The following is a 23,656-nucleotide window of genomic DNA, read 5'->3' as shown; positions in this document are numbered from 1 at the left end:
ACGTGTTACTGGCCTGGAGTGGTAAAGTGTCCTACCATGAAGGACGCAATAAGGCTGCCCTCCCCAGAAACCTTTTGCAAAGGCTTTAGGACTACATCTAGGAGAACCGCAAATGCCAGGGCAAAGTAATCCTGTCACATGCTTACTTTTAAACCATGTATAGTATTTTAAAAAGGTACACTCACCAGAGGTCCCTTCTCCGCCTGCTGGGTCCAGGAGGCAGCCTTGGGTGGGTTCGGGGGGTACTGGCTCCAGGTCTAGGGTGACAAACAGTTCCTGGCTGTCGGGAAAACCGGTTTCTCCGCTTGCTTGCTGTGAGCTATCTTCTTTGTCCCCAAAACCTGCTTCCGTATTGCCTCCATCTCCATTGAAGGAGTCAAACAACACGGCTAGGGTAGTGGTGGCTGAACCCCCTAAAATGGCATGCAGCTCATCATAGAAGCGGCATGTTTGGGGCTCTGACCCGGAGCGGCCGTTCGCCTCTCTGATTTTCTGGTAGGCTTGCCTCAGCTCCTTCAGTTTCACACGGCACTGCTTCGGGTCCCCGTTATGGCCTCTGTCCTTCATGCCCTGGGAGATTTTCACAAAGGTTTTGGCATTTCGAAAACTGGAACGGAGTTCTGATAGCATGGATTCCTCTCCCCAAACAGCGATCAGATCCCGTACCTCCCGTTCGGTCCATGCTGGAGCTCTTTTGCGATTCTGGGACTCCATCATGGTCACCTGTGCTGATGAGCTCTGCATGGTCACCTGCAGCTTGCCACGCTGGCCAAACAGGAAATGAGATTCAAAAGTTCGCGGTTCTTTTCCTGTCTACCTGGCCAGTGCATCTGAGTTGAGAGTGCTGTCCAGAGCGGTCACAATGGAGCACTCTGGGATAGCTCCCGGAGGCCAATACCATCGAATTGTGTCCACAGTACCCCAAATTCTAGCCGGCTACGTCGATTTAAGCGCTAATCCACTTGTCAGGGGTGGAGTAAGGAAATCGATTTTAAGAGCCCTTTAAGTCGAAATAAAGGGCTTCATTGTGTGGACAGGTGCAGGTTTACATCGATTTAACACTGCTAAATTCGACCTAAAGTCCTAGTGTAGACCAGGGCTAAATCTGCACTTGCCAAGCGAACAGTTCAATGTCTACATGGGGATAAAAGCCACGCAGGTCAGCTGACTTGGGCTCGGGCTACCGGGCTAAAATTTGCTGTGTAGAAATTCAGGTTCAGGCTGTATCCTGAGCTCTGGGACCCTCCATCCTCAGAGATTTCAGGCGCCAACCCAAGCCCAAACATCTATGCACAATTTTTCAGCCCCGGAACCTAAGTCAGCTGACCTGGGCCAGCAACAGGTCTATTTGTCTCTGTGTAGACATACCCTATAGCTTCCAAGCTTCAGTAATCGACAGCTGTTCCCAATCATTAGGTGCAAGTTAGTAAGGTTCTACAGAAAGTTTAGAAAGAGGTAGGTTTTCTAGGCAGGTAGTTTGTAAACTTCTTCTTACCTTCCTCAGTTCTCCCACTTTCAATATAAGGGGTAAGGAAGAGTGGGTGCCCTGGGTCTCCTTTTGATGGTGTGGAACACTTGATCCTTCTAAACATGCTGCGAAAGGCACTCCATTGTTTATGAGCACGACCTAGCTCGAAGGTCACACTCAGGCTCAGCAAAGTCAGCAGAACAGTCGCCTTCCACATTTGGTCATTTAATCCCTCTAGAAAAGAAAGCATACCACAAGTCAGATACAAAAAGGAACTTGCTGCTGCAATCACTGTGTTTTGCTTAATGGTTTCTCATGACTCATGTCATAGTTTTATCGCCATCTTAACACACTATTAGGAATCCTGTAGGCACCCATTATCTAATATCTAACGCAGAACAAAGCACTTTCACTTCAGTTTCCACGGTAAACATCTGATGAAGTGAGCTGTAGCTCACGAAAGCTCATGCTCAAATAAATTGGTTAGTCTCTAAGGTGCCACAAGTACTCCTGTTCTTTTCACTTCTTTAAGTTGTTCTCACTTCCACAGCAATAAAGCAGAAGTGTAGAGTTGCTGCTGTCTTACAAGCACAAAGCAGACAACTTGCACTACTGAAGGGGACCTGGAAAGCTTTCACAAATATTCTTAAGAGGCAAGATCCCACCTCAGTAATATTATTCTTAAACCAGAGAGTGGCCCAAACTACCGAGTACAAGCCTTGCTCTTTAGTATCTTGAACTTTGGAGTGGTTTCCCTCTGAGATATTGGCTCAGGCCCACACCCACATCAGAGTTAAAAATGTGATTTTTGCATTTTAAAAACAACCTACATACAAGTCCTATGTGCAGCATTCAATATTGTTTCTCCCTCAATGATTGTTAGTACAAAACCCACAAAAACAAGGAACAAAACACCAACACAGAAAGCAGACAATAAAAGTCAATCCCAGTTGCCCAGTCTGGGAGAGGGCCTGTGTGAGAAGCAGGGGCTGCTTGAAAGCCTCTCCCTGCGGAAGCCTGGGGTAGAGCGGTTACTTTCCTCATGGCAGAGCCCAGGGAAATAGCTGAAGAGAGGATGGGCCAAGGACTAAATCCCTGTGACCAAAAAGGAAAAAGAGCTGCATGAGCTCTCCGAGGGTCCAATAAAACAGAGTGAGCCCAAACAGGGCTGGGGCAAGAAAATGGTAAGCAAGCCAAAGACATCCTGGCGATAGTGTGAACCCTTTTAGCTGAGCAGTGAACCAGCTGCCTGGAACTCTCTCATTAAGGGATGGGCCCCAGGACTTAGGAGAAAGCAGGGTTTCTCAAGTCTATGTAAAGGGTGGAGGCCATTTTGAATGGTATTTGAAGACCCAGAAGGAAGATCTTATATGTTACTAAGATTTGCAGCACGCTGTTATATACAAAGGGGAAACCAAGGCAGTGGTACATCTAAAAAGATTAAGTAGAGATACCAACTCTCTTACAAGCATGTAGTGTACCTCAGGAGCCCAATTACAACAGGTTACAGCCCCCCCCCCACACACAGAGTATCCCTTGGAATTAAAAAAGAGACATTACATAAGAAACAAAACATAAGGAAGTGCAAACATTACAGCCCTCTGTCTCAGTTTTACTGAAAAGTTAATATACATGTAAAGATATAAATATTTACACAAGCTGTTACATTTAGGGCCCCTTCTACATTGGGGCTGGAGCCATGTTAGAAGCAGCAGTTTAAAATCGCAAGAGATACTGCTTCCTTACACAGGCCCTCTGTAAATATAGACAAGGCTTAAGAGACCAAAGTAAATCAATGATAATTCCAGTTGTGTTCAGAGATCATGCAGCAACAGAACTGCTCTCTAATGCAAAAGAAGTTTACCCTAGCTCTAAATTGATTTTCTTGTATTGCAGATTTACGACAAATGAAACTTTACTGTCACACACATCTCTGCTAAGAACAGAATGACCTCAGAATGCTTCCTCTTACCCTTCTTTCCAGTTTTAGCCCTAGAGAAAATCACTGCAGAAGAAAACTGATGCTTTTGCTTGGATTTTTGTAGCTGCTTCAATTCAAGTTTTTCTTCACTATTTTAAGTCATTCATTTAAAGACCATAATATATTTAAGTACATGTACTTCAATGTTCTTGTGACCTTCCTGCAAGGCAGACACTAATAAAAAGGCCCCACTAATCGTAACATACAGGAAGTCCTCAGAATTTAAGAACATTTAAGCACACTTCAAATTTTCCCCCATGTGAAAAAAGTTCATGGATCCTACTGAAAATCCATTATACAAGGACAAAAAGTCAGTAGTATATCTTACAATTGGTTTCACATTAACTGCACTCCACTCTACAGAAAAGAAGCATTTAAAAATGCCTGTGATCGAGAAAGCTTCCAGCGTGCATCAAGCTCTCAGGATGCCCAAGTCTACTTTTGAAGTGCCAAAGGGTACCATGTCCTCCTACCCAAGCTACTTCCAGTGGTTGCGGTGCTCTTGCTGACCCCCTGTGATAATGCAGCTCTGTTTTTGAAAGAGAATGCCAGATAGACATTTTACATGTGAGGGGATTTAGTCGTCAAGCTAACGCTAACTGGACACTGTCTGGGCACTGATCAAGAGGAGCCTGGAAGGGCTCAACACAGTTATACAACTGCACTTACTCATGCAAATAGTGCCATAAAAGGGCCCCCTGGGGTTTCTCACCCAGGTGGGGAATCTGATTACACCCAGTTATTTACACTGGGTGTCTTCAGCCCAGGCCCCAGCTCCTTGCAACTTGTAAGGGCCCCTGGTCCTTTGCAGGCCTTCATAAATCTCTCTAGCTTACCCTGGGAGTTCTCTGCACTCTCTGTAGGGTTGGAGTGAAGGGCTCCCAACTCTAGGCTCCAGGTGTCTCCCCAGAAAGGCACTTCTGCTCCTTCCCCCCCCAGCTGACTGGCGTTTCTTCCCTTTTAAAGGCCTTCTCCTCCCACACATGACTGACAGGTCTGGAACTAGCCCTGCACCCAGGGCATCACCAGTGTGAGGTCTATACACCCTATCAGTCCATTTAGCAATCCACTGCTAGTCTACTGTAGGGTTGCCACCTGTCCAGGTTTTACCCAGACGGGTCTGTTTTTTGGCTTCTGTGTTTAGGTTGCCTTTTAGGGTTGCCGGGTGTCTGGTTTTGGGGACCTGGCAACCCTAAATGGCACTGGAAGCAAAAAGCCCAGTTACCACAGGGCATGGGGAGATGCCAGGTCATTAACCCATGCCAGCCCCTGCTCAGACAGGGCTACCTCCTACTTGCAAGGTGGCCCGGGGGAGAAGCAAGAGACGTGGACAAGGTCTTGGGGAAGCGGTGGAGCAGGGGCAGGGCTGAGGAAGAGGCAGGACAGGGTGTGGGGCTTCGGGAATCCAGTTACCAGTAATTAGAAAGGAGGTAACCCTAGTCTATTGGGCTACTACAAAAAGCAATATAGGAGGACTTTGCCATCTCCATATGAGACCTTTGCCATTATCTTTTAACTATTTGCATGTGTGTGGTGTGGATTTATATCAACAACCAGCAAGCTGTTTTAGACAGAGGAGTCTAAGTAAGTGCTACCTTGGGACAACAGAATACATGAGACAAGTAGTTTCTAGGATCCAAATCGGCTACTTTAACATCACTGTAGGAAGCTAGTAATGTCAAAAATAAAGATGAGGTAACAGCTCAGATTGATGTTTAAGTAGCTAACCTAATTCCAGCTCTTTATAAACTGATGTTCTTTTCAAATGTGTTTAAGAAAATTAAAGTGTTCAGTAAAAAGATTAGCTTTTCAGTGACAAATCCATCTAGAAGTATGTTGAGTTACTTTGATGGAACAAATTTATTATAGGCCAAATTCTTCAAAGCAGAGCAATTCACTGCAAGTATTTTATCCGACCCTCGAGCTCCCGCTCCACCCGCCCGGTGCTCCCCCGCCCCCGACTCACAATTCCCTCGATGAGCACCATCTGCCGGCACACAGCGCCACACTATGCAGGTGCGACTTCACTGCGCTGTTTCCGGGATCGGAATCCCACCCCTACACAGCAGCCCACCCAATCCCCTCCTGGTCTTCTATGGCCCCACCCTCGAAACCACCCAGGGGCTACACCCGTCCCAGCTAGGGTGCCTCAGCCTGTGGCGGTGCCTGGTACGGCCACCTTGGTGTCACCGCCGGCAGGGCACCTAGGAGTCCCCAGTACCTCCCCCTGTAGAGCCCCCCCCATAAGCCCCTCCTCAGTGATATTCCTTATAGAGCCCCCCACCCCCATACTACACCCCATAGAGTCCCCCTTTCCCATCAGGCATTCATGACCTGCCATACAATTTCCATACCCAGATGCAGCCCTCAGGTTTGCCCACCCCTGTTATAGCTATTGTTTCAGGCTGTTTGAAGACTCAGACATCTTTTCTACACTGGGAAAATGAGGTTTGTCTACCAAACATGACAGCTAATAAGTTACTATACTACTACCACCTGAGTATACTGGATGTTACATAGTGTTTTCAACATGTTAATTAATACAATAGCCAACACATTTTCTAAACATGGAGGACGGGAGTAGAATTCAAAATTATCTTGATGATTTCAGAGGAATTCTCTGTTATCAAGAAGACGAAATTTAATCCAGACAAGTGCAAAGTACTGAACTACTACACTTAGGAAGGAAAAAAAATCAAATACACAAATACAAAATCTGAAATTGCAGACTAGGCAGCTGTACTACAAAAATAAAATAAATAAATAAATCTGGTGGGCTATAGAAACCACTAATTGAATGAGACAACGGTGTGATGCTGTTGCAAAAAAGGCAAATGTCACTCAGATGTATTAACAAGAGTCATATTTTTCCACTCTATTCAGCACTGGTGAGGCTCAGCTGGAGTACTGTGTCCAGTTTTGGGCATCATACTTTAAGAAAGATGTGAACAAATTGGAGAAAGTTCAGAGGACGGTAACAAAAATGATAAGAAGTTTAGAAAACAAGACCTATGAGAAAAGATTGAAAGAACTGGAACATGTAGTCTAGAGAAGAAAAGGCTCAGGGCAAGGCAAGGGGGAAAACAAAACAATTTATTTTTTAAATCAGATTTTTTATTAAAACTGGAATTTTTCATTTAAATTAAGTACACTTCAAAAAACCTATTTAAAATTAAATTTGAAATTGACAGTTTATGTTGAGGTCTAAGTGTCTTTTAATCTATTAACAACATTTTAATCAAGTACAAAAATATTAATCAGTATGTTTGCTGCCAAGTTTTAAAGAAGGGCAAATCACTGAACCGGCGGCAATCACTGGCTTAGCACCTGGAAGTAGAATTCGTTCAGGTGCTAAACCAGCTTTTGACAGCAGTAGCCTCTTCTGCAGGTACAGAAAACATTTTCTTCATTTCAGTTTATTCAACTAACTCAGTTCAGTGACTAGTTCATTCAAAGTTAAGAGACAACTGGAAGTTGAAAAGCAGGAAAGCTTGTTTTCCTCTTCCTATCTATAATAAAAAACTAAGAAAGATGGACAGATTGACCAGAAACAATCAGTTCAATTCACTAAACTACAGATCATACTTTCCTTATTTTAATAAACCAGTTTTAAAAGAAAAACATGTTTTGATAAGAAAAAAAAGTTTATGTATGCAGCATATTTAAGATACTTTTATTAATAAATATTTGAATTCTGTTTGTGCATTTTTGACTGACTTTGAATTTCCATCCAAATAAAGTTTACACAAATTACAAGTTAAACAATCAAAGAAATTCATCATGCACCATTTTCTAACATAATAAATGTAAAAAGAATCTGAATAAATGTATATTAAACTACATAATTGCTTAAATAATTGTGTATAATAGTGTATCCTCCTGGTTTGCAAAAAGAAGCCACAAATTTAGAAGAATGAAGTCATGTCGTCGCAATGGGAAATGGAGTGAATGAAGATGGAGGACAAAGAGACAACAGGGTTTAGGAAAAACAGGAGAAAAAGAGTCAGCATCCTCCATCTGGCAGGATGGAGGTGCTGCTTCCAGAGAAGTCATGTCAGAAATCGGCAAGAAGGTCAGTTTTCCCATGATCAGTGTCCGTTTTTGCACCTTGGGATAAAAAAGTAAATTTTGTACTTTATAATTTAATTGAACGAAAAAGGTTTTCCTTTTGGCTCTAGATATACTTCCCAGCTAAGGACCAAGATTTTGCCACTTTTACAATGCATAGAACTGCTGTTGCATTACTACATGTGCAGTCCCACTGACTGACTGCAAGGAGCTGTTTGCAGAGCAAGATGCTACTCACTATGACCGAGTGGCAGAATCTGACCCTAGGAATTTTAACACTTTTTCCCCAGCAGTGGATCTATGGAATCAACCTCCTCACCTACCACTCCAATCCCACAAACTACATCTAGGATTTTAAGTAGTGCAGAAGAGTCAATTCTGTAGTTATTTTCTGCCTCTTCCCCCCAACCACCTTATTTCTGTATGAATATGCTGCAATGCCAGCCCAATTGTACCTACAGAGGCAGGCAGGTTTATGAGGAAAGGAAAGCTAATCCATTATTCCTCCCTTCGCTCTGATTTGACATTACTCTCAGCTCAATAAGGCTTTTTTGAAAAATCATCCTCATCCCCCAATATTTTCAACCTAAGTGCTCCTTCTTAACTACAGAAGTGGTCTCTGCAAAACAGGGTTGAGATGCTTGCACTGCTGCTATTCATGTTCTTGGAATAAAGAGGACTTCAGTTTCTAAATCTCAGCAATGGTGTCGCTAGGTCAGCATTTTAGGAGGATCAATTAATTGAGTTTCAGAAGTGCCTTTCAGTTCCTTTGCTGTGGATATTCAATGAAGTGCAGGTGCCTTCCTTGAAATGCTATTGCTGCTTTGGAGCCCTTGCTGGAAAATAAACCACAATATAGGAAACTGATGCAGTTGCCCTATATAGGCCTTTTTTCTTCTTGATGACAGAAGTTCTACACCATTAAGTCTGAAGCTAAGAATGACACACATTAAGTGCTGCAAGGGTGCATGGTGCTCTGTCATGAATAGGAGAACTATACCAAACAATTAACAGAGTCCATATTCCACTTCTTAAAAGCACAAGGTGGTTCTACTTATTACTGTATATAGACAGAGAATGGCAAGTTCATTATCAACAGAGTGGAATAGGTGGATCTTTATAAATTCTGTGAGGAAGTAGAGAATGAGGAAGTTCCAGTTGTACAGCATAAATGTCAAAGGACTCTCACAAGTCAGAAGTGGGCAGAGAGAGGGGTCAGGAGAGAAATCTGGGTAAGGTGTAGTGATTTGAATGAGATACAGTAGAGGAATGTAGATATATAGCAGTCGGAATTAAAGAGGAGTGTCTTGAAGGCAAGTGGCATAGAACTGGGGTGACTGATTCACTTTCATTTTTCTGAGCTGGACAATGTCTCAAATTAGAGCTACCACTAAGTCAGTCTAGCACTTTTCATTAACACTAAAATCACGCTTCAGTGAATAACTGAAAGCAACTGCAGAATTCTTGCAAGCAATTGATTTAGAGATCTTGAGATTTTATACTACCTTCCCAGCCACAATCTGGATAAAACAGCCTTTGGTTTATCATGTAAATGGATATTCATTATTTAACCTTCTAGTGAAAAATCTGCTCAGAATGGATACTTCACAATGAAAAAAATGGAGAAACATGTTCCACTGGAATCAATTTATGACCACTGCTTTAATGCTGTTCTGTTCATTTACAGGCAGAGTTCTAAATTATAGAGTTCAGTTTATAAAACTGAACTGGAATACAATATAACCCACAACTTTGGAGTTTTATAGCACTTTAAAGCAATCTCCAAGTTACTTCTCAGAGGCGATAAAGAATTCAAACTCCCATCATGGATGTTCACTGGGGCAAACACACTATTAATCATTTAAGGGAAGAATGGTTTTGTGGCACATGACTAGGAGGCGGCAGCAGTATGGGCTCTAGTCAAAGCTGCATCACACACTTTCTGGATGACCATAAGTAATTCATTTACCCCATAGTTCTCTTTCCTAATCTGTAAAGATAAACTACCTACCTCATGTTAAAGCTGATTGTTTAGTTCACCAATGACACCCATTGCAAATAATCCAGATTTTAACCAAAACCACAAACCAGAGATCTTCAAAGATGGGGAGACCCATGGAATACACACAGTTGGCCAGCTATTGAGTAAAGAAACTTTTCTAACTTATTTAGAGATCAAAACTAATTTGAACTGGCCCACTCTCCCATCGTACCAGTACTTTCAAATCAGGCACTGTCTCTCTCAACTTTCTAGAAACCTCTTTTGCACAGAAAGCTAAAATCAGAAGAAGTGATCGCATCTGGACAATTAGGAAACAAAACTCATTTATATGAATCTTTGCAGACAGCTTTCCTCCCCCCGCCCCCCAAAAAGTGTCTCTATATCATACACTGGGAAAAGGATGCAGATACAAAAATTACACGATAAGAATGGGGATTGATCTGGAAAAGAGGACCAGCAACCTCAGTCTGTAGTACAATAAAAGAAAAATTCTTTAAGATACCGGTTCAATGGTACCTCACACCAGACAGATTAAAAAAAAAGAGAGAGATATTGAATGTGGAAAAATGTTTAAGAAATTGTGGTGAAAGAAGATTTTATGCATATATAGTGGACATGTCCAGCCACAACAGAATATTGGGAAGCAATCCGTAAGCAAAAGCATAAATTGTTGGATATTTATTACCAAACGACCCTTTGATAATCCTCCTGGGGCTTCCTAGTGAAAATGATCATGCAAAAGAAAATGAATTAATCTCTCATCTGCTAGTAGCTGCTTGGCTATTGGTTCAAAAAAAAAAAAAAAAAAGTTGTAGTTACAGAAAGATTAAGACATCAGTTACGTACCAGCAAAACAGAGGACAGATAGATGCTTAGACATTTGGTTACCTTTTATTCAATACTCAGAAAAAGTACGTTCATCTGCCAAAAAAAAACAAACAACAACAACAACAAAAAACCCACCAGCATGCCTGTCCAATTTTTTTTCTTAATATTAACATCTGATAGCCATATCTGGCCTGTTAAGTATGTGTGTATAGAGATTTCACTTAACAAAGGTGTTGTAATAATGCTCATTCTGTAATATCATAAGACACTGTTAAATACAAAGATCTGATGACTGTATTTCTGTGTAATGTCTCTTTAAACAAAAGAGACCTGTTGTAATGAGAGTTTTGTTTCTGATATTTACATGACAAGGATTTGTAAACTTGTTAAAACTTCCTATATAAATAGTTAAAGAAAAGCTGAATGTTTGGAGTGCATTGAGACTGATGGAAGTCCTTACTATTTACCCCAGGATTATGTAATACACTAAAGCAGTTATAGTAAGAAACCAAATATGAACAGTGCATGTTTTCAATAAATACTAAAAGAAAAAAAAAAGTTTAAAGAACTGGAGTGTCATTTAATTTGAAAGCCTTTCACTTTGAGATTGAGTGTACTAAATATACACATGTTGTTTTTTTTACTTCTGGGCAGGCTAGGAAAGTGTTACTACACTACCACTAATACAAGCAGACAGCCAAAATGCCATGTTTCAATGTATGCATGATAACTAGATCATGCTTGATGCTCAATCTAATTCTTAAACAAGTCTCAAACGGTTTCTCTATTGTACATCATTGACCTTTGGAGTCCAGAGTTTAAAAAAACCTGGATTTGGTTATAAATTAAGTAAATGTGATGGACACAAATGTTACTCTAGATTAATTGCAATGGAAAAGGGTGAATATATTATAAAGTCCTCTATTGCAAAACATTCCTAGACATAGTCCTTTGCTCTGTGAAACAGCTTTAGCATGACAGTCCACGTGCATCTCAATTGCAGTGAAGCTAAATTTGCAGAGTAGAATTATTTTAAACCATTACAAGTTAACAAAGGAATCTGTTTCTGTACAATACTTCAGAATGGTACAGCATTCCCATTTTGTTTGGCAAAGACTCATGACCCCTTTAGCAAGTAGTGAAATAAATCGCTCTTAGTAGCAAATATCAAAACACACATGGAGCCAAAAAATGTTGTTGAATAAGTTACTCAGTCACAGCAGCCAAAAATTCATGAATAGATAGAACCACACCACTGAGATTTTTATCTTCAGCTGCATTATTCATAAAAATCATTAAAAAGAATGAGTGATATATTTCAACACTTCCTGGTTAGTCTTGGGTTAAGTGCACAGCATATAAATAGCTCACCCAAAACTGACAATGAAGGATATTAAAAATAAGTTCTTACCTGTTAAAATGATTACTCCAATTCTTGCTTTACAAGCACCAACAAGTAGGAATTTATTCACAGTTCCCACAAAAACCGGGTGGAGCTACTTGTTAATCACAGCCTTCAAAACTTTTCTTCATAGTACAGCAATAATTGCAAGGAAACTGGTTAAGCAATAACCAGATAAGCTGCTGGCACAGTTCCACAGAGAATACTTACGCCCACAGAACAGCAATAACTCCGATGGAATGGGCTTCAGCTGCTGGCAGGCCTGCAATCCAGTAGGTTCATAAGCTTCTCAGATGCTCTCTGTCTCAAGGAGGAAGACCTTCTAGATCAGATGCTTCTCTAAACTCCTGAACAAGAAAAAGTTCATCAACCAAACATTTGTTTTATTTTTTTCTTTAAAATAGCTAGATAGATTCTTCTTCAGATAGTTTTAAATGACCTTTTTACATCAAATTCTGGATTTTTCTCCTTAAGAAACATTTGGCTGCAACATTGGTATAGTAATAAAACATCACGACAGAGGAATGTCATTGCCACATCAGCCAGGAATGTTGGCACAACGCTTCATGTCACCGTATCTTTGTGGAAAGATCAGGTCACTGGCCACTTGTCTCAGCAGATATAGGACTTCATAATGATGCTTTGATCACAATTGGCTACATTCACGTTCATCTCTAAATGTTGTGTATCTGACAATTACTCTTAGTGGAGTACATAATACTGAGGCACAATAGCGAATCTATACATAAGTTTGCAATAAGGTTCCATTATAGGTTTTATATTTAGGTACACACCCCTATAACTTTGACTAGATACAATTGGTTTGGCCTCAATGTTACATTTACTCTGAAGGCTAAATATGCAGGATGTTTTTTGTTTTTTTTTTTAAATGGAAAAACGTTAAGAAATTCATACACTTTTTAAAATTAAGATCATTAATAAAATGTTTATCACAATTTCTTTCTGTCCCTCTGGCACCAAAATGGCTTATTACCCATTCAAGCTTTTCACACAGTTAAATTTCTTTGAACTCATGCAAAGGTCATACATATATGAAGGAGAGAGGTTATGACTAGTGCTGGGGAAAAAATTTCAGCCAAAATTTTTTTTCGCTGAAAAGTGCATTGATTGAAACATTTCACAAATGCATGTCAATTTCGATTATTTCAAAGCAAAAGGGAAAAAAATGTAGGAAATGTCTAACTGGGAGTTCATTTTAACTGAACCATTTTTTTGGGCTAGATTCACAATACCAAGGAGGAGGTGATAATAGTGGTGCCCCCCACACTGTAGTTAGGGAACTCAGTAACCTGGGATGTTGGAGACCCAGATTTGAAATCCGCTCTGGAGTGAGGACTGGAATCTAGGTTTTCTCCCTTCTCATCCCAGGTGAGTGTCCTTATCACTTGGCTATAGAGTGTTCTGGGGGTGGGTCTTTCTCAGTCTCTCCTGTTGAAGTTCATTGTGGGTGAGGAAGGGTGTGTGAAAGAGAATGTCTTTATAGCCTGGTGGTTAGGGGACCCACTGCCAGGACACCCAGGTTCCAGTCCCTGGTCCGATAAATATTTACACAAGTGGAACAACTTCAACAGGAAAGACCAAGAGCCATATGGCCTCACCAGAAAGAGGAGAAACCTGGATCCAAACTCTTGCTCCTGGGCAGGGATTCACACTGGATTCTCCCACATACCAGATGGCACTCCTACCTTGGTTTTGTGCATGCCAGAGGTGCCTAAGCCTTTTGTGAATAGAGCATTGTGCTTTTATCCTAAAAAACAGTTTTAAATAGCCAAAAATCAAAAAGAAACATTTCATTTGTCAAGCAAAATGTTTTGTTTAAGCTGAAACAAATTTTCTTCTAACTTTTCAATTAGCTGAAAATTAAAAAAAAAAACAAAAAAAAACCACACACCCCACATTCAGTTCAGGTCAACCTGAAACAGAAACTTTTTGGAAATGCTATCAAATCAGTCAGTTATTTGCACAGCTCTAGTTATGACTAAGGTATTAGGCATTCCGATGCATCTAACGCTAATGTTAGAGAGAATATAGGAGTGGTTTGCCCTCTGGTGGTCGGTCAGTAGTCCTTATACACTGTTTATAATTACTCCTTCATGGCTGTGAAATAATTTTTTTTTCTTTCCTGTAAATCTCTCTCCTGCCCCACAAACATCATTCCACTTGTTTACTAATTAGCTGCTTCATTTAAGTCACTCAGAGTTTTGGAGGAACGTAGTAAACTTCGGCTCCAGCTACACACAAATTGCATTGATTTCTAACAGGTTTCAGAGTAACAGCCGTGTTAGTCTGTATTCGCAAAAAGAAAAGGAGTACTTGTGGCACCTTAGAGACTAACCAATTTATTTGAGCATAAGCTTTTGTGAGCTACAGCTCACTTCATCGGATCCGATGAAGTGAGCTGTAGCTCATGAAAGCTTATGCTCAAATAAATTGGTTAGTCTCTAAGGTGCCACAAGTACTCCTTTTCTTTTTATTGATTTCTAAATGGTTTTAGGTAAAATCAGAGGGGTCCGTAGAGCCCAAATTGGAGCACTCAAGTTGTCAGCAACCCATTAAAATGGGAAGGTTTCCTCTGGTGGGCACAGACAAGGCTCTCACATTGTAAGCAGGTGGTAGTGATTCATTCCAGACCTGTCAGGTAACCCCAAAAAGTGTCACAGTTGGAGACTCAGAAAAACATCTGATTGTTTGGAATAGTCTTCACATTTTGAGGCTGCCTCCCCACAGTGCTCTCTTCTGTGAGCTTCTGGAATAATCGCTCTCTTCCCTCATCCACATCTCTCCTACTGCAGTCTTCTGTAATAGCTGAAGTCAAAATATCATCACAAGGCTCAGAAAAGCCTGGCAACTTCTCTACTGGACCTCCAGTGTTGGTCAAGGCACCCTAGACTAACAGGGGCTGGAATCCTTAACAAGGTCTTTTAAAACCTATACATGTTCAAGGCATTGGTGCATACTGATCTTTACAATGGCCTTTTGATGTGGGAAGTACAGTTCCTCCCTTGCTCTGAACAGTGTATACAGAGAGTGTATATAGTCTATACTAAAAACCAAACTCCAGGAGGGGCATTGTAAGGAACAGGCATCAGAATATAAACCTCAGCCTAAGTCTTCCTCCCCACTTTAACTGTTTGAAGTGCTTTCTGAACAACTATCCTCTCTGCCCCATAAAGACAAGCTGATCCTTTTTTAGCCTGGTCAGAGCTAACAAGAACCACCTATCAGCATGAGTAGTAACTTATTCTGCATCTTCATGCAGGGTTTAGGCTCAATCTTGGAGTAGCTGACCAGAGGAGCTCTGCATTCCTATGCAGAATTCTAGGAACTCTCAGCTTATTGTGACAAATATATGGTGACGAGTATGTCCCTGAACACAAAGGATGTCTATTTCAGGGTCTGTCCTGATGCCCCAGTCAGCTCTGTAAGTAGCAGCATTTTGTCCCCAACTGAGCTGCTGAAGTTAACAGGAGACTGCCAAGAGCCTGTGTACCTCAGCAACCACCTAACATCAGGCCAGCCATGTCAGGCCACCCTTCCTCTGCTACTCAAAGAGTAATGGTCCAGCTGCAATGGAGAAAAAAAGCCCTCAGAAATCTGTGTGTTTAAGAATCAATAATCCTTACTATCTCACTCTGTAAAAGACAAAGGGACTTGCCCAAGGTCACAAAGGGTAGCTGGGCAGGGTCAGGAACAGATCTCCTTAGCCTGGCTACACGAGTTTAGTCACAAGGTCATCCTTTCACCTATGGCACCATAAGGCTATGTCTACAGTACACACCACCTTCAGCAGCGTGTAGGGTATGCGCAGCCACTCGCCGCAGTGAAAAGCGGGCTGTGCCCACACTGCCAGGGGTCGCTACACGTCAGTGAAAGGCTCTGAAAGGCAGGAGACAGTGGAGTGGGAAAAGCTTAGCACCAACCTTTCCCCACAGAGCGAGCCTTTCTCTGCAACAGGGAAGAGCTCCAATGGCAGGGAGCTGGCAGAAGTCTTTGACAGCTGCTTCCCCGCCACTGGGGCCTTTCCTCACTGCTGGAGTCTTTTCCTTCCACAGGGCAAGGCTCCAGCCGCAGGGGGACAGTGGGACACACCACAGCTGTAGACAGGAAAGGCTGAGTAGAGCACCCTGTAGGGTATGTACTTGAGTACACAGGGTTCAGGGTTTACTGGCCTAAGCAATGCCTCACCCTCTACGCTGCTCCTTTAACCCATGCCGGGCTACTGGAGTACATAGGCTACATTGCTGGCTTCTTTCAGTTGCATGTAGAGTAAGACTCACACGACTGTTCACAAACAAAGTTCCTTCCTCCAGTTCTCCTGGTCACTAGAAATCCCTCTGGTAGGCAAAGCTACCTGCCCCCTGCTGCCTTCTTCTTCCTTCCTTCCCCAGCCTGTCCCCCTCTCCCCCAGACCCTCCCCACTTCTCTCTCTGCAAACTCCCCCTCTTCTGCACACCCCCCCCCCCAGTACTGCAACGCCACCAGCCCTTTGGCGCCCACCCTGCTGCTGCATTCTCCCCAACACGCCTCCGCCGCTCCTGCTGCACCCTCGCCGGCTCAGTAACCCGACCCCCTCCAGCAGCCCCCGGCTGTGGCAGGCTGCGGGCCCCTGCAATGCTCACGGGAGCGGCAAATCCATCCACCATCCAACCCCCCGCAAGAAGGGGGTGAACGCCGCTGCTCCCTTCCCGGCGTGCAGAGCCGGCCGGCAAGAGGCCAGGCAGCGCCCCCCGCTCCTACCCGCCGCAGCACTCACCAGTCCCCTCCCGGCTGTGCGGGGGAGAAACCCCGCTCACACGCACCCCGCGGACAGTCTCCGCCAATCACAGCCCGAGCAACACCCTGAGGGACGGGAGGCAAGAAGGTAGCAGCCAGCACCCGCTTTAAACAGATGACCCAACCTACCCCCTGCTCTTGCAGGTCGCATCCAGCAGGGAGCAGCAGGGCCGCAGGGCCCTATAGCAAACAGGCAGGGTCACAAACGTTGTAAACGAATCTGTGTATTTGCCCCCCATTTTATTTGGGGCTGTAATTCTGCTGAGTGCCTTGGGAGCTGGGAGGGGGGGAAACGTGCAATGCAAGGGGAGCCGTTCTGCACTGCACAACATGTTTGTGTTTTGCTACTCCATAGGAAAATGGAGGCCCATCTGTTTTCATCCTGGTGGTTGAAGAGTTATTATGCCAACTCTCCATGCACTGCTTTGCCAGGAACCGGTCACTTCCCCTTTTTACTTCTTAAAGGAACCGCACTGGAAAGAACTGAACAGCTGATATGTCCGCAAATATGTAGATTTTCAAAGACCAGTTAAAAATCATATCGTGGTTTTTTTTTACCACAACTTTGTGCTCACAATAAGACCAATATTATTGCAAATGAAAAAACAATTAAATTCAAGCTTACTTTAACACTTAATCTGTTTACCTTTCCGTTTCCCCCAACTTGAAATATAAAAACGTCTTCATTAGTTTCACTCTAATTTAGTCACTTTGCTTACAGAGACATACATGTGAGCAGGAGCTCACAGCAGTTGAGAGCTAGCACTTCTGAAATACAAAATAAATATTTTGTGACGTTTCACTTGAACAAATGTAACCCTTCTGGCAAGTGATTAATGGAAGCAAAAAGGGCCACATTCAATAGCTCTAGAGCACCTCTTGGCAAATAATCCATCCACTTATCACTCAGAAACCTGAGAAAACTAAACAATCTCTTCCTGGGTGCTCTTAACAGGCAGAACTTCCCCCACTCTCAAAGGCTCCAAGACTTGTGTCTGAGGCTCACACAAGGAAATCTTTATAAACTTGAGAAAACACAGCAATAGAATATATATGAAAATAAAAAGTAAAATTAACCCCCTCTCTCAGTAACTTTGGCAACTCCCTTCCCTCCTGCCAGTGAGAATGCCCACAGGTAATACTCCCTTGACAACACACTTCACCCATCCAACAAACCCACCTGTGGTTGGGAATCAGTGAGTTGCAGTAAACCAAGTGTCTTTTTAAAGGTCTGTCTCCATCCAAGAAACTGCTTGTCTGGCACCAACACCTAACCCAGTTTAGTGATTCAGCTTTATTAAGGTGATGGGTGGGTGATGCCTCAGAAAAGTTCTGTTGTTGTCCTGTGTGTCGTCTCGCACTATGAACTCCTCTGCAATGGCTCTCACAGCAAAGTCCTCAGTCTGCATTGTCTCTGGCAGCAAGATCCTCAGGGGAGGGGAGCAAAGAGTTCTTATCACCCTGGAGTAGAGCACTTGCTGCTTGGAAATGATCTCTTTGCCACAAAGTAAGGGGTCTTTCCCCCTCTGAGAGCCCACTACCCCAGAAAATGCGAGTCATAGAATATCAGGGTTGGAAGGGACCTCAGGAGGTCATCTAGTCCAACCCCCTGCTCAAAGCAGGACTAATCCCCAATTTTTGCCCCAGATCCCTAAATGGTCCCCTCAATGATTGAACTCAGAACCCTGTGTTTAGCAGGCCACTGCTCAAACCACTGAGCTATCCCTCCCGAAATCCAAGGGTAGTTATGGTGACTCATTCTCCTTTGGAGCTTCTGGCCATAGGGCTTACACAAGAAAATACCAGGCAGAAATAGAAACTTAAAGGAAATCCCACAACTTGTCAAGTCAGTCTGCAGTTTAGGAGTTCTTCTGGCCCTCTCACTGATGGTGAGTTGTCACACAGCAGCATCCATTGGAAATGGATTTATCGTCTCCGACTAGCTAAGAGACTGGAGTCCATCCTTGCTGCTACTGCTGACTTGTCCTTGATAATACAAGGCTGATGCAGCAACAGCATTTCAATGTCCCTGGGCCTGAAAGTATTATCCCTTAAGACAACTACAGAATACAGTAGCTTGCATTTACAATCACATCACCCTTTATTGTGCTTATTCCACTGGCTTCCCATAGCTCAAGTTTAAGGACTTGGTCCTTTATTTTAAGCTGCTCTGATATCATGGCCTGGGCCCAGGATAGGTAAAAGATCACTTTACACTCTGTCCTTGGCAGCTCCCAATAACTGACACAATAGAATTGTCTAGTGCAAAGATGAATCTCACCCCTGCTGCAAATAGAGCCTTTTAAGGGCAGGTATGAGACTGTGGAACTCCTTCAATGGGAACTAAGCACTACCTCAGAACTCACCACTATTTGGTACAGATCTTCTTTTACCATGACTTCACAAAAACAGAACAGAATATCACCTTAAAACACACAAATTTCCTCAGGAGGAGGGGTATGGAGAAGGAACCGTACATGGCAAGTGTCAGGCACTTAGTTTAACTCATTCTTAAAAGATGCTTAGATATTATATGAGCATAAGCTTTCGTGAGCTACACAGCTCACTTCATCGGATGCATCCGATGAAGTGAGCTGTAGCTCACAAAAGCTTATGCTCAAATAAATTTGTTAGTCTCTAAGGTGCCACAAGTACTCCTTTTCTTTTTGCGGATACAGACTAACACGGCTGCTACTCTGAAACCTGACATTAGATATTATAGTGATGGATATACGATAAGAGCCTGAACTGAACAAAAAGTAAAAGATCATTTTGGAAAGAAAATGGAGGAAAGTGTACAGCTAATTTAGGGATCTGGTCAGAACACCTCCTGATCATCCCTGTGTTACCATTTCTTGTTGACTCACTCTGTAAACAACAGCTCCACCGGCTATTACAAAACACATACAATGCTTGTTATTTAGAATGGAGTGGAAGGTTATCCCACCATATTTACTAACTTCCCACCTCAGTACTGCAGCCACATTTGTTTAAATACAAACTATAGTTTTTAGCATCCATTGTATTTTAATACATTATCACAGGGACACAGAAAAAAAACTAGATGGGAAAGGAGAAAGTGTGTGTTTAACAGCCGAGACTGTTATTGTGAGTTGTTTAGCTATTGCTTGAAGGGTAAGTTTGACAATAATTGAAAGCTAAAAGCTACTGACCGCTTGATGTAAGAACCACACTTCTCTAAAATGTTACCCTAACCCAATGAATTTATTGGATTTTGCACTGCAGCTTCTATAAAGTATTGTTACACATCAACAGTGGGGCCTGTTTCACTGTCGGAGGAACACTGCTCTGAGGCATATTGAAAATAGAACACCTAAAAATTGCTACAGTCTAGAGTGTATTGCAATTGTAGGGTAATTGCTTTGGTGAAAAACAAGGTCAATATTTTATGTCTCATTGAAAAGCAGTACTAGTATACTATTCAAAATTAAAAACAGCAACAACTTATATTTAGCTCTGATTCAGAGTTTTGGTTGCTTTAAGCTTCCTGTGACTGGATTGGCTGGTTCTTGAGCATCCTGGACAACAACTGTGTTAAATTTCTTAATACCACATTGGTCCTTTCCTGATAATCCTCCTGGGTCTTGCCTAGTTCTTTCTCAAAGACCAAAATGAGATGGAAAATTTCATTGTCCTCTGTGACCAAATTCACCCCTGTATTCACATGCTACACGCTATTCTCTTTGTACAAAATACGCCTTGTGAGGTATCATTTGAAAAGTAATAACTCACTGTCAGTAATATCAGGGTGAAACATATATAGCAACATTGAATGTAAAGTTAGGAACATAAGCTGAAATTATGACTGAAATGTATTTACCAGACAGGTTTGGGGAAGGGGTAAACCTGTTTCTCCAAGACAAAGGACAAGATGATGCATCCAGCCACATGTCATCAAAGTTGATTGGCAATCACCAGTCAAGTGACCGTCCTTTGGCAATGGAGGGAAGAAGGAACAGATCAATCTGTGTAAGCAGAGTCTGGATGAGCTCTCCCCTGACATCTTTTGGTGAGCTGTGGAAAAGAAGACTTCAGAATCTGATCTCGTTTGCATGGACACACCCACTCTGCCTAGGTGCTCAGCATGATGGGACTGCTTTCCCAAATGATCACTTGTGGCTGGTGTTGGATCCCCAGTCTCCTTGTTATTGGGGCAGGAATAATAAAGCATTGATATCCTTGTTGTGTGAACTGAGGGCAGCAGAACTGTACCTGGCATACCCCAATGGGGGGACTCACCCTCAACTGAATAGCACTTGCTAGGCAGGGGACATGAATTCACAAGCCCAATGAGTTGAGTGAGGGTGGGTTTTGTTTAGGGTTTTAGATGCTATTGTATGGAGAGACTTTGGAAAACCAGTAAAGTGCCTGAAACCACTATGGCTTATTGCTAAAAGCAGTGAAGTCAGCAGGCCTAGCTTAACCGAGGTAGGAGGGGAAGGAGGTTTTTGGGTGCCATAGAGAGGACAGCTTGACCCCATGTCCTTCCTGATAAGAATTTTGTTGAAGTTGCTGATACATACATTTTAGAAGAGCAGGATGTGCCCCAGGAATGTCTGTTGGGGCCTCAAGGCTGCAAACGCTGGAAAAACCCACACCTAGTTAATTGACAATCAGAAGGAACCTCTCACTTGACCAATGAAACTGCTTACTTAACAAGTTTGTTTTAAGGGACATGTCATTCTATTACTAATGTATAAATAAGGGGAAAAAGTTTGAGGTAGGGGGACTCTTCAGGACTGGACTCTCCCTCTAGATGCATCTTGTGTTCCCCACTAGCAGATGGGCTGCCATTGTGCCACTCGAGAGCCACACTCAGCTTTGGTAATTATCAAGGGTTGGGGGTGTTTTACTAACCTGTTGCAGACGTGTATAAGTGCTTGAGACTAAGTAAAGTTTAGCTTTAAGTGAAAGCACTCTTGTGTTGTCCTGTTTGTGCCAGCCATCTATCAGTTGGACGGCCATGTCTCCCCTGATTTATTTCCTGACACCACCTCACACAGAGTAAAAATTACCAAGAGCTTTGGGTTGAAAGAACCCTGGGTAACACTATTTGATCTGGGCCTTTTTCATAGTATAATAAAAGAGCTAATTTAGATTCAGTTGAGAGTCTTGTTACATGGTGTAGAGCTGAAATCACTGATATTTAGGTTTAGATCTTCTTTGGGACAGTGTCTATATTGTAAGAGACTGCCTAGTGTGTACCAGCAGTGAGGGTCTCCCACTAACAGCTGAAATCACTGAGAGCTGTGGTAAAGAGGGGGGGGGGGAGCTGAAGATATCTTGGCAAGTGGGTAGCTGGTGGAGAGGTGTGGCAAGCAGCTAGCAGTGTGGCTGGCAGAGAGGTGTGACCAGCAGGGTGGCTGGTGGACAGCCATGGCAAGCGACTAGCAGAGAAGCTGGTGGAGAGGGCCAGAGCAGACCCCTGTAGAGATGTGGCAATCTGCTGTTGGGGTGACGAGCAAGTGCCTGAGCAGTGTAGAGTGTAAGGTACCTCCTTACACCCCCACCCCCACCTTTCAGACAGAGTGGGAGGTGAACTCTGCGGATGAGCCTCTGAACTCTGGGGCTGCACTGGCGAAGGATAGCAACTGTGAGTGGGGTACAGAGAAGGGACGGACACATTAAAAGGACTTCTGGGTTGCTGGACTTAAGACCCTGAAGGGAAAAGGACACTGCCCAACTTACTTGGGGGTGGGTCTTTTGCTTATGGTTTGTGTTTATGAGCCCTAGTTGCAGTGTTTTCTCAAATGAATGCTGAGTTAATTCCCTACTTTTATTAAAAGTTTTTGCTACGCTGTCTCTGTGCTTGCAAGAGGGGAAGTATTGCCTCCTATAGGCGCCCAGGGGGTGGTGTGTAATTGTCCCAGGTGACTGGATGGGGGCTTCAGCTGGTTTTGTGTTGTATTGTTGAAAATGAACCCCTAGATACTGAACCCAGCCCTTGTTGTTGCTGGCTTCACCTGGCAGAAAGGTCACATCTGCATTTTAGCAAACAACACCATAGAACTTCTTTCACTAAGACACTCCATGTCTCCATCCTCACAGCTGGAAGGGACTGTATCTAGGGGTAACCCTCAGGAAAATGCATTTCAAAGAGTGAGTGGACTATAAAAGTGAGGGGCAAAAACAGCTCACTGTTGTCGTTTTTCTCTTCCAGTTTCTCTCTCTCTCTCTCTCCTAAGAAGACAAAGGAACCATCCTTTTGACTTTGGGAGGGATCCCAACATGAAAATTGGATTAGCAGTGTTTCTGGGAACATGTGGTAAGGATTTTATGTTGAACCAAGTCTAGTTTGTTAAGTTTTAGCTACTAAAAGTGTTTTATCTTTATTTCTCTTGTAACCATATCTCACCTTACTGCCTTATACTTGTACTCTCTTAAAATCTCTCTCTTTGTAGTTAAACTTGTTTTATTCTTTAATCTAAATGAATCCAGTGTTGTGTTTAAACTGAATGTTTAGTAACTCCAATTAAAGTAGCAAACAGGGCCAAAGGACCTCTAATACCTGAACTGTCCAGGAGAGGACTGGACAGTTCAAAACACACTTTTTGGGGGGAAATCTGGGACTGAGAGTGTGTTGGGATCACCCTGCAAGTGGTAACCAAGGCTGAGGGAAGTCAGAGTGTGACTGGAGTGATGCTCGTAGGTTGCAGCTATCCATAGACACTCAGGGTGTGATCTGCATGCTGTTTAGCCCAGGTTGAGAGCTACAGCAGCAAAGCATTGTGAGGCACCCAAGGTTGCAGGGTAGGTGGTGACACAACCCCTTGCTAATCTAAATTGCACCACACAAAGTAATGCCCTCCTTCTGTCTAGTCCACATTCATCCCTTTGTATGTTCAAACATCATCAGAGAGATTGGCCTCTCTATTTCCAATCTACAGCGAAAAGCTTGACTCTCTCAGTACATAGCCAGAGGTTACCCAACGTCACTAAAACTTTATTGGCCCTGGGCTTGGCTTGGTTTGGTCTTGAATAGTATGCTGAGTTTGGCCAAACAGGTACCTTGCTTAGGTCATCCATGAGCAAGGTGGGATTTCTTCTCCTACATTGCCGGGGTAGAAGAAACCTTATTTTCTGCTCTGGTGG

General features: G+C 43.0%; 1 protein-coding gene across 7 annotated transcripts in view; it reads right to left on the bottom strand.

Annotated features, from left to right (window-relative positions):
• CPVL (carboxypeptidase vitellogenic like) overlaps positions 1-16,697 on the bottom strand; it is a 100,355-nt gene extending 83,658 nt beyond the window's left edge. For 2 of the 7 annotated variants that reach the window (XM_048838471.2, XM_075125769.1), the window contains exons 1-3: positions 16,524-16,665; positions 11,759-12,096; positions 1,496-1,702 (exon numbers count right to left, since the gene is read on the bottom strand). In XM_048838471.2, the coding sequence (XP_048694428.2) occupies positions 1,496-1,685 (190 nt within the window). In that variant the 5' untranslated portion in view covers positions 1,686-1,702; positions 11,759-12,096; positions 16,524-16,665. The other 5 variants (XM_048838474.2, XM_048838475.2, XM_048838472.2 and 2 more) reach the window with 5 other exon arrangements.
• Positions 16,698-23,656: the final 6,959 nt, after the last annotated feature.

The sequence above is a fragment of the Caretta caretta genome, chromosome 2 (genome assembly GCF_965140235.1).
Source record: "Caretta caretta isolate rCarCar2 chromosome 2, rCarCar1.hap1, whole genome shotgun sequence".
NCBI classification, from domain to species: domain Eukaryota; kingdom Metazoa; phylum Chordata; order Testudines; family Cheloniidae; genus Caretta; species Caretta caretta.
The sequence above is the reverse complement of the archived record's forward strand: the minus strand, read 5'-3'. Positions and strand labels throughout refer to the sequence as shown.